General features: G+C 58.9%; 2 protein-coding genes across 6 annotated transcripts in view; one reads left to right on the plus strand and one right to left on the minus strand.

Annotated features, from left to right (window-relative positions):
- Positions 1-247: 247 nt before the first annotated feature.
- OLFML2A (olfactomedin like 2A) lies at positions 248-8,063 on the minus strand. 2 transcript variants are annotated; one of them, XM_058853723.1, is made up of 8 exons: positions 7,545-8,058; positions 3,596-3,859; positions 3,370-3,477; positions 3,082-3,267; positions 2,639-2,900; positions 2,293-2,526; positions 1,951-2,136; positions 248-1,717 (listed from the first exon to the last, which is right to left on the minus strand). In XM_058853723.1, exons 1-8 carry the CDS (start codon positions 7,608-7,610, stop codon positions 1,116-1,118), a joined length of 1,908 nt encoding a protein of 635 aa, XP_058709706.1. In that variant the 5' UTR covers positions 7,611-8,058; the 3' UTR covers positions 248-1,115. The 2 variants fall into 2 exon arrangements, with proteins under 2 accessions (XP_058709706.1, XP_058709707.1); XM_058853724.1 differs by lacking the exon at positions 2,293-2,526 and having other exon boundaries at positions 7,545-8,063.
- Positions 8,064-8,371: 308 nt separating this feature from the next.
- Positions 8,372-12,958, plus strand: part of NR6A1 (nuclear receptor subfamily 6 group A member 1) — a 75,305-nt gene continuing 70,718 nt past the window's right edge. For all 4 annotated transcript variants that reach the window (XM_058853583.1, XM_058853584.1, XM_058853585.1 and 1 more), the window contains exon 1: positions 8,372-8,550. In XM_058853583.1, coding sequence (XP_058709566.1) covers positions 8,484-8,550 — 67 coding nt within the window. In that variant the 5' untranslated portion in view covers positions 8,372-8,483. The remainder of the gene's footprint in view (positions 8,551-12,958) is intronic.

Here is a 12,958-nt window from a genome sequence, read left to right on the forward strand (position 1 = left end):
GACAGGAGCGGGAGGGCGCTCGCAGCCGGGGCAGCTCCTGCCTCTGCAGGGCCGTGGCACCGTGCTGCTGCTGCGAGGGGTGCTGGGTGTGGGCACACGCACCTGCAAGGTGTGCAACAGCTGTGACAGCAACCCCTGGGCACTCCTGGCCACGGAAGCCGGGTCAGTGGACAAGGGGGGCAAGGGCCATGGACAGCGAGGGATGGGGATGGTGAGCACCCACCCTGGCCAGTCCTCCCTGCCCAGCTTCAGGACAAACGACAACACACACAGCTCGCTCTCACATCTGTTATGTTTTAATACTGTTCATGTCTAAAATGACCAAAACCAAGCCAAGCACTCGTAGCCCCTCGCTCTGCCTCACACGGAGAGTGAGAGCCCCGAGGGCTGCCCTGTCCAGTGCTGGGAGCAGGCAGGTGTGAGGGCAGGTGTGAGGGCAGGTGTGTAGGTGGGTGTGCAGGCAGAACACCCTAGGCAGGCTCCTCCACGCCTGCTGCCAAAAGGGACTTGCACAGCTTCAGTGAATGCATTTAAATAACAAACTCATGATCAGCAAAAGCAAAGGCATCTCAACCATATTTCCTAAAATAGCGACTGGCACCTGTTCCTGGCGGCTGGCAGTGAGGGGACCCGCCCGCCCCACGGGGCCCGGTGCAGGCCAGGGCATGGAGCTGTCCCGGCCCTGGCACCGCCGGCAGGGACGGGACGCGCGGTCCCGGTGGGTGTGCGGGGAGTGTGGCTGGGATGGGGGCAGTGCAGGGGGGGCTCAGTGCGCTGGGGCAGGGCAGGCGGTGCCAGCAGTGGCAAAAGGATGCGGGGCTGGGCTCCTTTCTGTCCCTGGGAAGGCGAAGCTGGCCGAGCTGCCACGGCCCCAGGGCCAGGTTGTCACAGGTGTGTCTGCTGGGGGCTGCTCTTACGGGCTCTCCCTGCCCTGCAGTACAGTGGGCGCACTGCGGGTGACGGCCATAGCAGATGGGGGAGGTTTGGGGGTGGAAGCTGGGCTCTTGCCACAGCCCTGGCTGGAGCTGGGGTACCAGGGCCAGGCTGCGTCAGGGTGCCCCAGGCAGGCACGGTGCAGGGTGGGTGCAGGAGTGCAGTGGGACCCGCCCGGGCACTCAGACCACGAAGCGGAGCCCGTATGTCATCTGATGGCCGTTGTCCCAGGCATAGAGCACCTTCTCCTTGGGGTTGTAGTCGACCTGCGTTGTGAAGGAGTAGTGGTTGAGGAAGGGCAGTCGGAGCTCTGCCTCCGTGTCTGTGTGTGTGTCAAAGGCATAGGAGATCTGCCCTTCCTTTTGGCTGTAGGTGTCCACAGCATAGAGGATGCCACAGATGATGAAGCAGTTCCCGTATGTGTTGCGCTTCAGACCCGTCTTCCAGGTGGTTTCCTTGCGCACCGAGAGGTCCACGGGGTCAAGTCGGCTGAGGATGATCACCTCCTGCTGTGAGTAGTCATAGTCCACCGAGGGGTAGATGACCCAAAGCCCACTCTCATCCACAGCGAAGTCGATGTCTGAGTGGCCCCTCCATTTCCAGGGCGTCGTGTCCTCATACACCACATCGTGGAGCTGCGCCCAGCCCGCCACATATCGCTCCTTCAGGTCATACTTGATGATGTTCTTGGTGAAGGCACGGTTGTAGTAGAAGGCCCCTCTGTACACCACGTGCCCGGTGCCAATCCAGTTGTAGGGCAGCTTATAGAGGTTGCTCCAGCGGCCTGTGAGTGGGTGGGAGAGGTGTTGGGACCCTCCACAGCACTGGGATCCCATGCATGATGGCCAGAGCATGCTGGCAGCAACAGGGGACTTGTGTCCCCCTTGCTGCCCTCTGGGTGCTCCCCAGCTCCCCTCAGCTGCCCACCGCCCCAGGGCCCAGCACAGCTGATGTCACACAGCACTGGACACCTGCCCAGGAGGAGCCCCTGTGCCCACTCAGCCGCTTGCCCCTCACCCTGCTTGAAGTTGTCGAGGCTCCTGAACTCCACCAGGCTGTTCCCATAGTAGTAGTTGGTGACGTAGATGCGGTCATCCTTGGCTGCCGGGTCCTTCATCCAGGCCCCCTCATTGCGCCCGTAGCTGTGGTGCTCCGTGGGGGGCTCCACTGACTCGATAGTGCCTTCGCACTCCACCTCCTTTACTGGGTGCCGAGGGGGAGGAAGAGGAAGGCTTATCCCTGCCCCAGGCAGCTGACTCCACCTTCTTCCCCGTGGCAGATTGCTGCTGGCTCAGCTTGGCCAGGGGCGCTGGGAACACAGGGCTGGGTGCCCTCTCCCAGCCGCCCCTGCTCACCCACCTCTGTTTGGTGTTTCGGGGTCCCCGGTGCTGTCAGCCCCGTGCCCGAGGCCGGGGCCAGGGGGGCTGCGGGCGGTGCTGTGGGGGGCCAGGGCAGTGCTGGGTGCAGCCGTGGTGCTGGACACGGTGGTCTCTGTCTGTGCACCAGCTTGGGCTGGGGTGCCCTCGGCTGAGGGGCGTGGGGGGCCCCTCTCCTCCTGCTGCTCTGACACAACTGCCCCTCTCACAGGGCCTTCTGTGGGGGGACAAGCTGGGGGTCAGTGTGTTTGCAGAGACAGGCCCTGGCCCTCTGCCTTGGTGGGATGTGCCCTCCCAGCCTCCCATCCCTGCCCTGTCACCAGACTCACCACGGCTGCCGGCCGGACCCTCCACTGCTCCGACCTGCCCGACCTTGTAGTATGTGATGCCTCGGACCACAGTCTGCTGCTGTGCCAGGGGCTTGGGCTTGGCTGTGGGCTGTGACCCTGCTCTGGCCTTGGTGTTCTCCTTTTTGGGCTTTTCGGGCTTCAGTGGCTTCTCCTTGGGTGCTCGGGGGCCTGCCCTGTCCCCCAGTGCCTTGCGGGTGCTGGGGTATCGTCCCACCTCCTTCTCTCGGCCACCTGTCGTGTCCTGGGGGGCACAGCCTGGTCAGACCCCATTCCCTCCCTCCTCCTCCCTGCCACCACCATGCCAGGCAGTGGGCACAGGCACCAGCCCAGGTGTCACCCCAGTGCACCTGCCACAAGCCTGGGGGAGCTCTCACTGTGCCTGCATGGGGCTGGGCCCTGGGAGTTCCTGTGCCTTGGGGTACCTGAGCCTTGCTCTCGGGGATGGCAGCTGCATCCTTCTGCAGCAGCTGGTAGCCCAGATTGGAGATCTCCTTCTTGATGCTGATCATGATGTCAGAGTAGTTCTCATAGCGTTTCATCTGGTCGGTGAGGTGCTGGACGCTCTCCTTCATGAAGTCATTCTCTCTGCTCAGGTTGGTCTTGATGGTCTGCAGGAGAGGAGAGGCTGGAGCACCATTCAGGGGCTCACAGGTGGTCCTGAGCTGCCCGGTGGGGACACTGTGGGGACAGTGCTGCTGGAGCTCACTCACCTCCTCCAGCGTGTTCATCTGTGCCACCACCTTGCTGATGTAAGAGTGCACCTTCATCAGGTCCATGCTGTACAGTGTTCCCTCGAGCAGGTCCACCATGGACTGCAGCTGCAGAGGGGATGCAGGAAGGGGCCCTGGGGTAAGGGCTACGGCACGGGGCACAGGGCAGGGGCATGGCTGCACAGCGTGGGGAGGGATCTGGCCCCCAGTCCCACACCACAGATACCTTGAAGAGCTCAGGGGCCTGTTTCTTCAGCTTCTCCATCTTCCACTCATTCTCACAGGGGTTGAGTGAGGAGGGGGGCGCGGTGCAGGAGCACTTGCAGTCAGCCCCTGAGCTCACCGTCTCCACGGTGTAGAAATCCTCCACGCGCGCGCTGCCGTTCCTGACGCGGCTGCAGGCGTCCTTGCTGAGCGGCCGCAGGATGCACTTGCAGCGGCAGTCGGAGCCCTCCGAGGTCATCCGGACCTGGTCCACATCACCCAGAGCCTGCAGGACAGGTGATGAGCCAGGTGTCCCACCCGGGCATCCCACAGGACCTTGCCGAGCCCAGCAGATCATCACAGCCACCTCCCTCACTGCTGCTTGCCCAGAGATCTCCCACTGCCCCTGGGGCTCACGGTTGTGCCCCAAAGAGTGTGAGGCATTGTCTAGTCCAGAGCAGCCTGTCCCGCCGCTCTGTGACGAAGCCCAGGGAGCTCTCATCCCTGCAGCCACCAGTGTTTTGTGGCCCAGGTACTTCAGTCTCGTTTCCGTGGCTGTTTCCCAGACTCCAGCAAGACCTCAGTGAGCAGGGATGGTGGCATGAAGACGCAGCAGCGCCTCTGTGCCCCCACGGCACGGCTCCAAGCCCACACAGGGCTCGTTGTTTGTGGTGACATGCAGCCACCTCGGGGTGAGCTCGGCCCCTCAGTCTGCCGCGATGGCCCGAGGCACATGCTCAAGGACTCCCTTGTTTCCACACATGGCCCTGGTTCACGCCACAGAGCCCAGGGTGCTTTTCGGCTGGTTTAGCTAATTTCTCCCGTTGTGCTCAGGGACAGGGGAGCTGAGTCCCTCTCACCCGCCGCCACCGGCTATGCACCCGCGGGGGACCCCCGGGCTGGCAGGAGCACGGCCAGCCCGCTCCGGGTGTCCCAAGCGCAGGGATGAGCCTGCTCCAAGCACCCGGGAGGGTGGGAGAGCAGGGAGAGGCAGTGCGATGACCCCGGAGGGAGAGGGACTCTGACTCATCCTGGGAAACAGAACGGTGGCAGAGCTGGGAAACAAGTTGAGCTCTGGCTCCCTGTCCTCCCCGGACCACAGCGGGGCACAGAGCGCCGTGGGAAAGGGCAGGGGCCCGCGGGGTGCATGTCCTGCCTGCCTGCAGCACCCACGGCCGCCCAGGGATCCAGCGCAGGGCTGCTGCGCCGCTGGCACCGGGGCAGAGGCTCTCCCTGAGCTGGGCACGGACCCCCAGCTCCCCACAGCCCACATGGGCCAGCGGCTTCCTCCCCTTTCTGAAGGGCTGCGAAACTTCACGCATTTTGCATTTCAAAAAACCCTCTTTCGTTCAAAGGGAAACCAGGTCCCGCTGGCTGAAGGAAAACACCAGGAAGCCAAAGGGCTGTAAATTGAGTAGAATCTAATCAAGCTCTCAGCAGGGAGTGGGGCAGGAACCCCCTCCCCAAACACCACCTCGCCAGACTCGCACGTCCCCGGGCCCCCTGACCTCCCCCGTGGCCACGCCGGCGCTTGTGCAAACACGCAGGACGATTCACAGCCGGCACCGAGCTGCCGGCCCCTCTCTACAGCCCCACAGCACCCGGGGCTGGGCTGGCCTGGCCACGAGCAGCGTCCATCCGTGTGCACGGCGCTGCCTGAGGTCCTGGTGCGCGCACATCCCTGTGGGAATCCCGTGAGAGATCCTGGTGAGCCCCACTGAAGTTCCCAGCCGGGGTCCCCCGTTCCAGAGCACCAGGCAGCGGTGCGGGTGCCACTGCCGCAGCACAGCCCGACCCCGGCGCATGCTGTGACCCCACCTGCTCCCAGCACCTTCTGCAGGGCAGGGCTGCAGCTGCCTGTGCTGGAAGCTCGTTCCCGAGGCAGCAGGTGACCGTGGGCTGTGCATCCCCTCCCTCGGCCCCGGCACGCTGCGGCGGGAGGCGCGGGGCCCTCGTGTCCCGCCGGGGCTGCGCTGAGCAGCCAACCCACCGGAGCGGCCGCGACACCGGGACCCTGCACAGTGTGCGGGTGTCCGGAGCTCAGACCCTCTCCCACGGCACGAAGGGCCAGCCGCAGCCCTTCCCAGAGACCCGCCAGGCTCCGGCCACATCCACCCCGCGTGGGAAATGCGCTGTGGGTGTCTCTGCAGCTCAGCCGCCCTCCTTCACGTGGGGCCGTAACACTAAACCTCGCTCTGCCGTTTGCCAGCTTCCCTAAACAGGAACTGCACGATCTATTTATACAGAAAAGCCCACAAGCAAGGAAGTATTAAAACAGGCTCCCACGTAGGGAGACTCTGTGAGGGTCGCCCAGCGCGGTACATCGGCTGGGTGCCCTCTGTCAGCCCGTGCCTGGCTGTACGCACCCTGCAGGGCACAGCCCGCACCAGGGCACGCACAAACCCGCTCCCCAACGGGGCACAGGTGCTTGGGGACGTGGTGCAGAGGGCAGCCCATGCTGCTCTGCTTTCTCTGTGGGAATCTGAGCTCCCCAAGAAACCTGCGTGGGGGGCTGATGCAGCCCTGCCGGAGCTCTGGTGATTCTTTCCCTGGATGCCCCCACTTGCTGCAGACCCTGGCCCAGGGTGCTGGCAGGCGGCTGCTGCCTCTCCGCCCAAGCGGGTCCCAGCTCCACGGGGGCTACACACACATGGCTGGTGTGGGAGAGAGACCCTGCACTTTGCTGAGGGTTTCCTCACTGCAAGTTTTATGAGCTGGGTAATTTTCCCAGTTTCCGGGACCTCTTGCAAGAGCATCCATGTGAGCACAGAGTTTGTGACATTATTTGGAGAAAGCGGGACCTTTGACAATGACCCCTGGCCAGCTTTTAAGCTGTCCTCTGGCTGCTGCCAGAGGACTCGTCTCGGAGGAAAACACGCTGTGTTGATAAGCTGCCGCTCCGCACGCCTCTGGCACAGCTGCTGGGAGGCATGTCCCCTTCATGGGAGAGAAACCATGTCACCCTCCTCTTCTTCCTCCTCCCAGGCTTGGCACAAGGTGTCAAACACGTCCTGCAGCTGAGGCAGAACGGCGCTGGCAGGGCTGGGCCGTGGCTGACGGCGGCCAGGCCCAGGGCGCTGGCGCTGCTTGGGTGTCCCGTGTTGGTCACGGGGACACAGCCATGCCAAGCGCTTGTGTGGCACACGCATGCCCACCGATGGGATCTCATCCAACGGCAGGAACGGAGAAAACACCTCTGAGCACAGCAGGCAGCACCTGCGGGGAGGGAGGGATGGAGGAGGCACCGCGTGGATCACTGAATCCTGCCAGCATCACCCCTGGCACCCCGCCGGGAGCCCAAGCAACAGGGCATTCCAGGCTTCGGATATCTGTTCCAAGCTAAGTGCTGCCGACAACAGCTGTGTCAGCGTCGTTTTCCACCAAATGTCTTGGAAAATCCTGTCTTTTTAACATTTGGTGATCCTAGCAGTAGCTGCTCCCACCACCATTCCTCTGGGGTGGGTCCCGGTGTCCCTGCTCCGGCCCCGCTACGGCCACTGACCCCGTGGGAGACGTTTTCCAGCTGGAACCGAGGGCTCCTGGATGCAGGGGGGAGGCTGCTCCCCCCCCAGCTGCCCGGTCCCGCTCCTGCTCCTCACCCCCGCGGGGCAAGGCTTGTCCGGGCTGTTCTCTCTGGCACGGAGTCGCTCATTGCAGCGCCCATCACCGCAGCGCCGGGAATTGGGCACCTTCCAACTGCTCGAACGCGCCCACAGCCCGGGTCATTCCCTACGCCGAAGCCCCGCCGCGATGGGAGCACCGGCACCGGAGCCCCAGCTCTCCCCCGGACCCCCGCCCGCGCCCCCGCCGCTCCGCCCGGCCACAGAGAGCAGCGACCGCCGGGGACACCGGACCGGCCCCGCAGGGAAGGGGCTGCCCCTGCCCGCTCTCGACCACCGCCGTGATCGCTCCCGGCCGCAATCCCGGTCCCGGTCCCGATCTCGGTCGGTGCCGGTCCGGGCCGTCCTTACCGTGGCGGCGCCGCGCACCGCGGCCAGCGCCGGGAGCAGGAGCGCGGGGAGCAGCAGCGCCCGCATGGCGAGAGCGGCGGTGACCGCCCGCACCGAGCGCCCGCTCCGCCCGGCCCGGCCCGTCCCGGCGGCGGGGAGGAGCCGCCCGTCCCGTCCCGTCCCGCCCCGCCCCGTCCCGGCGGCGGCACCGGCCCCAGCAGAGCCCGGCCCGGCGCGGGGGCGGCGCGTTCCCCCCGGGTGGAGCTGGCCGTGCTCGCCCCGGGGCTCCCGCTGTACCGAGGCTGCCCGTCCCTCCCCGGGCTGGCCGATCCCCTCCTCTGAGGAGGCGGTGTCCCCGGGCGAGCCCGGCCGGACGCTCGCCGGGGCTGTGCGGTTTCCCCGAGCTATACCCTATGCCCGGTTCCCCTCTCCCGGAGCCCCATGCCCCGTGCCCGGTTCCCCTCGCTCGCTGCTCGGTGCCCGGTTCTCCTTTCGCGGAGCCCCGTTCCCCTCTCGCGGAGCCCCGTGGCCGGTTCCCGGTTCCCCTCTCGCGGAGCCCCGTGTCCTGTGCCCGGCTCCCGGTTCCCCTCTCGCGGTGCGCGGTGCCGCGGGCAGCGCTCGGGGCTCGGCCGCGGGTGCCCCCTGGCGCTCCACCGCTCCCGGTGCACCGGCCCGGGAGAGCCGGGGCGGGCCGGGGCGCGGAGCCCGCGGGGCGGGGCGGGCCGGGGGGCTCGGGGCGGGCCGGGGGCGCGGCCGTCAGGGCCGGGCCGCGGCTCCCCGCGGGCGGCGCTCGGACTACGGCTCCCGTGGTGCCCCGGGGGGGCGGGGCGCGGCCGGCCCGGCCGAGCGCGGCGCGGCCCTGGCTGTCAGCAGCGCCCGAGCGGCCATGGGGCAGCGCGGCCGCCGGGGCCGCTGAGACCGCCGAGCTCCGGCCCGGCCCGGCGCGGCCCCGGCGCCGCCATGGAGCTGGAGCCGCCCGCGGAGCTCCCGGAGCCCCGCGCCGCCAGCAAGGGGCCGCCCCGCAGCGGTGAGTGCAACGCGAGGGGTCCGGGCGGGCCGGGGGCGCGGGGCCGGCGCTGCCGGGGGCTCCGGGGGCCCGATGCGGCCCCGCGACTTTCCGCGGCCGTGGGGCACAACAAAGGGCCGCTGCCCCCCGGGCCGGGGCGCCGGGACCCGCTCGGGCAGGCGGGGGTCGCCGGCCGCAGCCGCTGCCCCCGGACGGTTCGGCGTTTCCTGCCAATTGAACCCGTTCGGCCGAAAGCGCGGCTTCCCCGTACGGACTCGCTGTCCGAGCTCCCCCGGGGCCGCTCCGAGCGCTCCGGGCCGCTGTCCCGGGGCAGCCCCGCGGGTGCCGGTGCCGCCCGCCGTGTCCCGGCCGTGCCCCGCGGCTGCTCCCGGTGCCCCGCGGGTGTCTCGGCTCGGTACCTGTGAGCCGGTCCCTGCCCGGGGTTTATGGGCACCATTTGGGACCCTTTTACACTTCCCGTATGCAGATGCCGCATCTGCACTTGAATGTCCCTGCCAATTTTTATGGTTTACAATTGCATTTTACCATCTTAAGGTACTCGGGTTCTCTACAAAGGGTTTGCTCAGACAAAAGAGGCTTTTTATCAGGCAGCATCCTCGGTTTTCGACATACGGGCGGTACCAAAAGATAGGCTGTGTGGGAACTGCAGAAATGGGCATTCCTGTAACCGCCCCGATGTGTTGAGCTGTCCCTGGAAGCACTTCATTCCTTCTCACTTAATTAGATGTCCAATTAGATGAAAGACGCTTAATACTCGTAGATACTTTAATAACAGTCTTAATACTTTAATGTAGCCTTAATACTTTTTGAACTTTCTGATTTAATTTGTGAAGTGTCTGATGCTTTAGTGTCCCTAGGAGTACAACAATATTAATGCTTTGTCTGCATTTGCTGTTTTTCCCACAGATGTGGGATTTTGGGGGAAATCTCTTTCTATTAATCAGATTAGCTTTAAGAGTTTCTTGCGTAGCTGCTTCTTGTGAGAGGCGTACCTGTGGCTGTGGTTAGTCTTTTCAATGGGTGATGTAACAACCTTTTACTACTTTGCCTTCAAAAATGTGAAATACTGGTGCAGTGTTGAGACATTGCTTGACCTTCAGTCTTTCTAAAGCCTCTGGGGGAGGAGCAGGAAAGATTGGGTTGTTAATTCATGGTTTTATAAAATACCTGCAAATGATAATGGCAAATGAAGACTGAATATTATGTTTTCTAAAGAAAGATTCATAGTACTTTTGATACCTTGAGGAACAGCATCTTAACTCTTAACAAAACCAGTGACAATTGTATGAGGACAGAGGTATAAAAGTCAGATTGTATTCTTGGTGTTAAAACGTTAATGTTAAAAACATTAATGAACTTAAGCTCTGCACGTGGCTTCTGTGTTAACCCAGAGTAAACTGCTGCAAGTTTATTGGCGTCTTCAGTGAGAGAAGCCTCAGGATAACTTTGAAATGCAGGGGTGTAGTTTTATTTCAGCAGTTACAGGCAATTGCAGCCTCATTATTTGACTGGACACTTGACATTCTTAGAATATAAGATGATGGTTTTCCCTTGCCAATTTGAGTACTTCCTCTTCCATGTAAGAAACATGTTTTGTCACTGAGGAAATCAATGACAACACATAAAAATAGTTTTTTTTAAAAAGCAATTTCATTAAGGCCTTCATTTTTCCTGCAGTAGTAGCAATTATTTCTCAACAGGGTCCCATTTAAGATCAGTTTTGCTATAGCTTCAGTTGGCATCTTTTTCTTCTGTGTTTGAGACATGATGGCTTTTACATAGTTTTAATTATTTTATGTTTTAGCTAAAATAGGGACACAACAATTTATCTAAAATTGCCGTAACTTTGGACACTTGTTGTGTACTGTGATCTTGGAAGAAAGATTTATCAGGAAAGTACTTGAATTTTGTGTTCCCGTAAAACTATCAGAGTTTCAGATGGGCAGATTACTGATCTGGATAAACTTCATACCAGAGAAGAGAGGAAAGTTGTCAGAGCACAAAGAATGTAAGGTTTTCAAAGAAAAATCCCTTTGCCTGCATCCCTTCCCTTTTCCACAGCATTCCCAAACTTTACTGGCACACACTGACATTTTTAGTGGTTCTTTATGCTTGGTTGCTTTGCATCTGATGAGATAAGCCTTTGCTTAACAAAGACTATTTCATTGATATAGTTGGGTCTTGGTTTACTTGCTATAAACATTTCTTTGAAGATGTAGGAAGAAAAACAAATGGAGTTGTCGAATGGCAACGCTGCTGAAGTCAAATGTCTCTGAATAAACAAGAAGCTACAGTGTTATTTCAGCTCAGTGTAGGCTTGTTGAATGTGGATGTCTCTTGCTTTTGTAAATAATAATAGAAAATAATGCATAGGATTCTGAACTCAGTTCGGTGATGGGAAATGAAAGACTTTTAATTTAGGAACAACTTAACTCCTTTATTTGATTTGAGGTAAAGATGGAAAAAATACCTCTTGGTATAAAGTTGGAATTTGGTATTGATGTCTTCTGTAGATCATTAATCAGGAAAATGGGTTTATGCATGCCTTTTTGTGCTGAGCCCAGGACTAGTGCTGTATGTTGAGCAGATGCAGTGTGTGATGTGACATTGCAACAACAGGATTTTTTCCCCTGCTTTGCTATAAAACAATATAAAGATACTGTATTATAGAAAATGAGGGAACTTTCCCTTCTGGGAGACTATTTCTTGATTGTTGGGAAGCAATAGCTATCTTTCTATCCTGCCTCTGGCAAGTCCTTTGTGGTATTTCTTTTTTTCGGTGGGGAAAATATGCCAGTGGTTTATTGAATTACTGTTCAACTCCTATGTGGTAGAGCTTTGAACAGATGCATTTACACCAGCATTCTGTGAGAATGGGAGCACAGTTTATCCTGTTGATAAACTGCCTATTTAAATAAAGCCTTCAGCAGTGTAATCTGGTAATTCTAATTAAGTCATTTACATAGGGAATTGGCCCAGGGTTTCATCAGATGGCTGCTGGGGAGCTGAAATGCATTCTTTCCCTCCAGCTGTATTAAACCAGCCTTTTGATCCTGTCCTTTTTTTAGCCTTTAAGCCAAAGTGGTTATCACTGTGCAGAGTTAATTGAGAAAGGGAAGTTGGGGGACAAGGGGACCCTTCGAGCTTTAGCTTTGGTCTTAATTATTACAGTTCTAATTACATAATTAGAAGGCTTCCAGATTTTGTGTGTTGATAAAAATGATTCTGTACAGGTTTTGCTAGAAAGAGGAAATACTCCACAGAGAGGCTGGCTTCAGTGAAGTTCTTTATTGGTAAATGATTGCCAATAACTTATCTTGAAAGCAGTATATGCCTGGAGTATCTGAGTTCTCCCCAGCACTTCGATAAGGAGGTTTCATTTACCCAGGGTGGACCCTGTGTCCTTCAGTTACATGTCTAACTTCCATTGCCTAATCACCCCAGCTGGAGGCTTGTAGGGGTGGTGAAATTTAAACTTAGAGAAATGTCTGGGCAGTGTGAAAGATTAATTTTATAAAGCCCTTTTTTCCTTTGTGAAAAAAAAACCAAAAACCAACCCAGTAAAAATCTAGCACAGCTCTAATGCTAGGCTGACTTCAAACTGCTGTGATGTCCGTGTCTGGAAATACCTCCCAGCTGAAACTTCAGGGCAAACCTTCGGTAGTTTTTATGGGAACATAATCTGGGTCTGTGGTGTCCCTCTGGCTAAATCCCCAAATTCTCTTGTTGGAGAAAGCCTCCCCAGCTCTGGCTGCAGGAAATGTGGATTACAGTGGGCTGCAGTGAAGGTGTTCATTGTGCTGGGCTCCCTGCTCACAGACCTGCTGGTGCTGCAGCCCTGGGCTGTGGATGAGCACGGGGCTCCTGTCAGCGTTAGGGTTTATTCTGATTAGCTGCTGCTGAGAAGGCCAGGGTTTACCTGCGGGAATTGCTGCGGAGCCCTCAGATCCTGAAGACAAGGGATTAAATGATGGCTGCCGTGGTTGTAGTAAAAATTTGTAAAAGAACTCTGAGTCTCTGAAAGTTCTGCCAAACACCAGCTTGTCCTCCAAAAATCTCTTCATTCAGTCTCACAGCTGTAGCTTTATGTTGTTTGGCAATATTTACAAGAAATTATTCCTAAGTATGTTGTTTCAGATGTCTTGTGAGTGCTTTTGCCAGGAGACTCTCTATCCTCTGCCAGTTTTATCAACAGTGCTAAGGAAATGCCCTTTCTGTGGGTCACAGGCAGGGGTTATTCTTACCTGCAAATGTATCGTACTCGTGGTGGTGTACAAAACTGAAGGGAGCTGAGCAAAGGTGCCAATGTTTGGTACCAGTTTGCTGCTGGACCAGGCTCAGGGTGTGGCTGCTCGGTGCCTCCTGCTTTGCTGCTGCTTTGTGCAGCTTTTCTTTGCCCAGTTCTGTT

The sequence above is a fragment of the Poecile atricapillus genome, chromosome 20 (genome assembly GCF_030490865.1).
Source record: "Poecile atricapillus isolate bPoeAtr1 chromosome 20, bPoeAtr1.hap1, whole genome shotgun sequence".
Lineage (NCBI taxonomy): Eukaryota > Metazoa > Chordata > Aves > Passeriformes > Paridae > Poecile > Poecile atricapillus.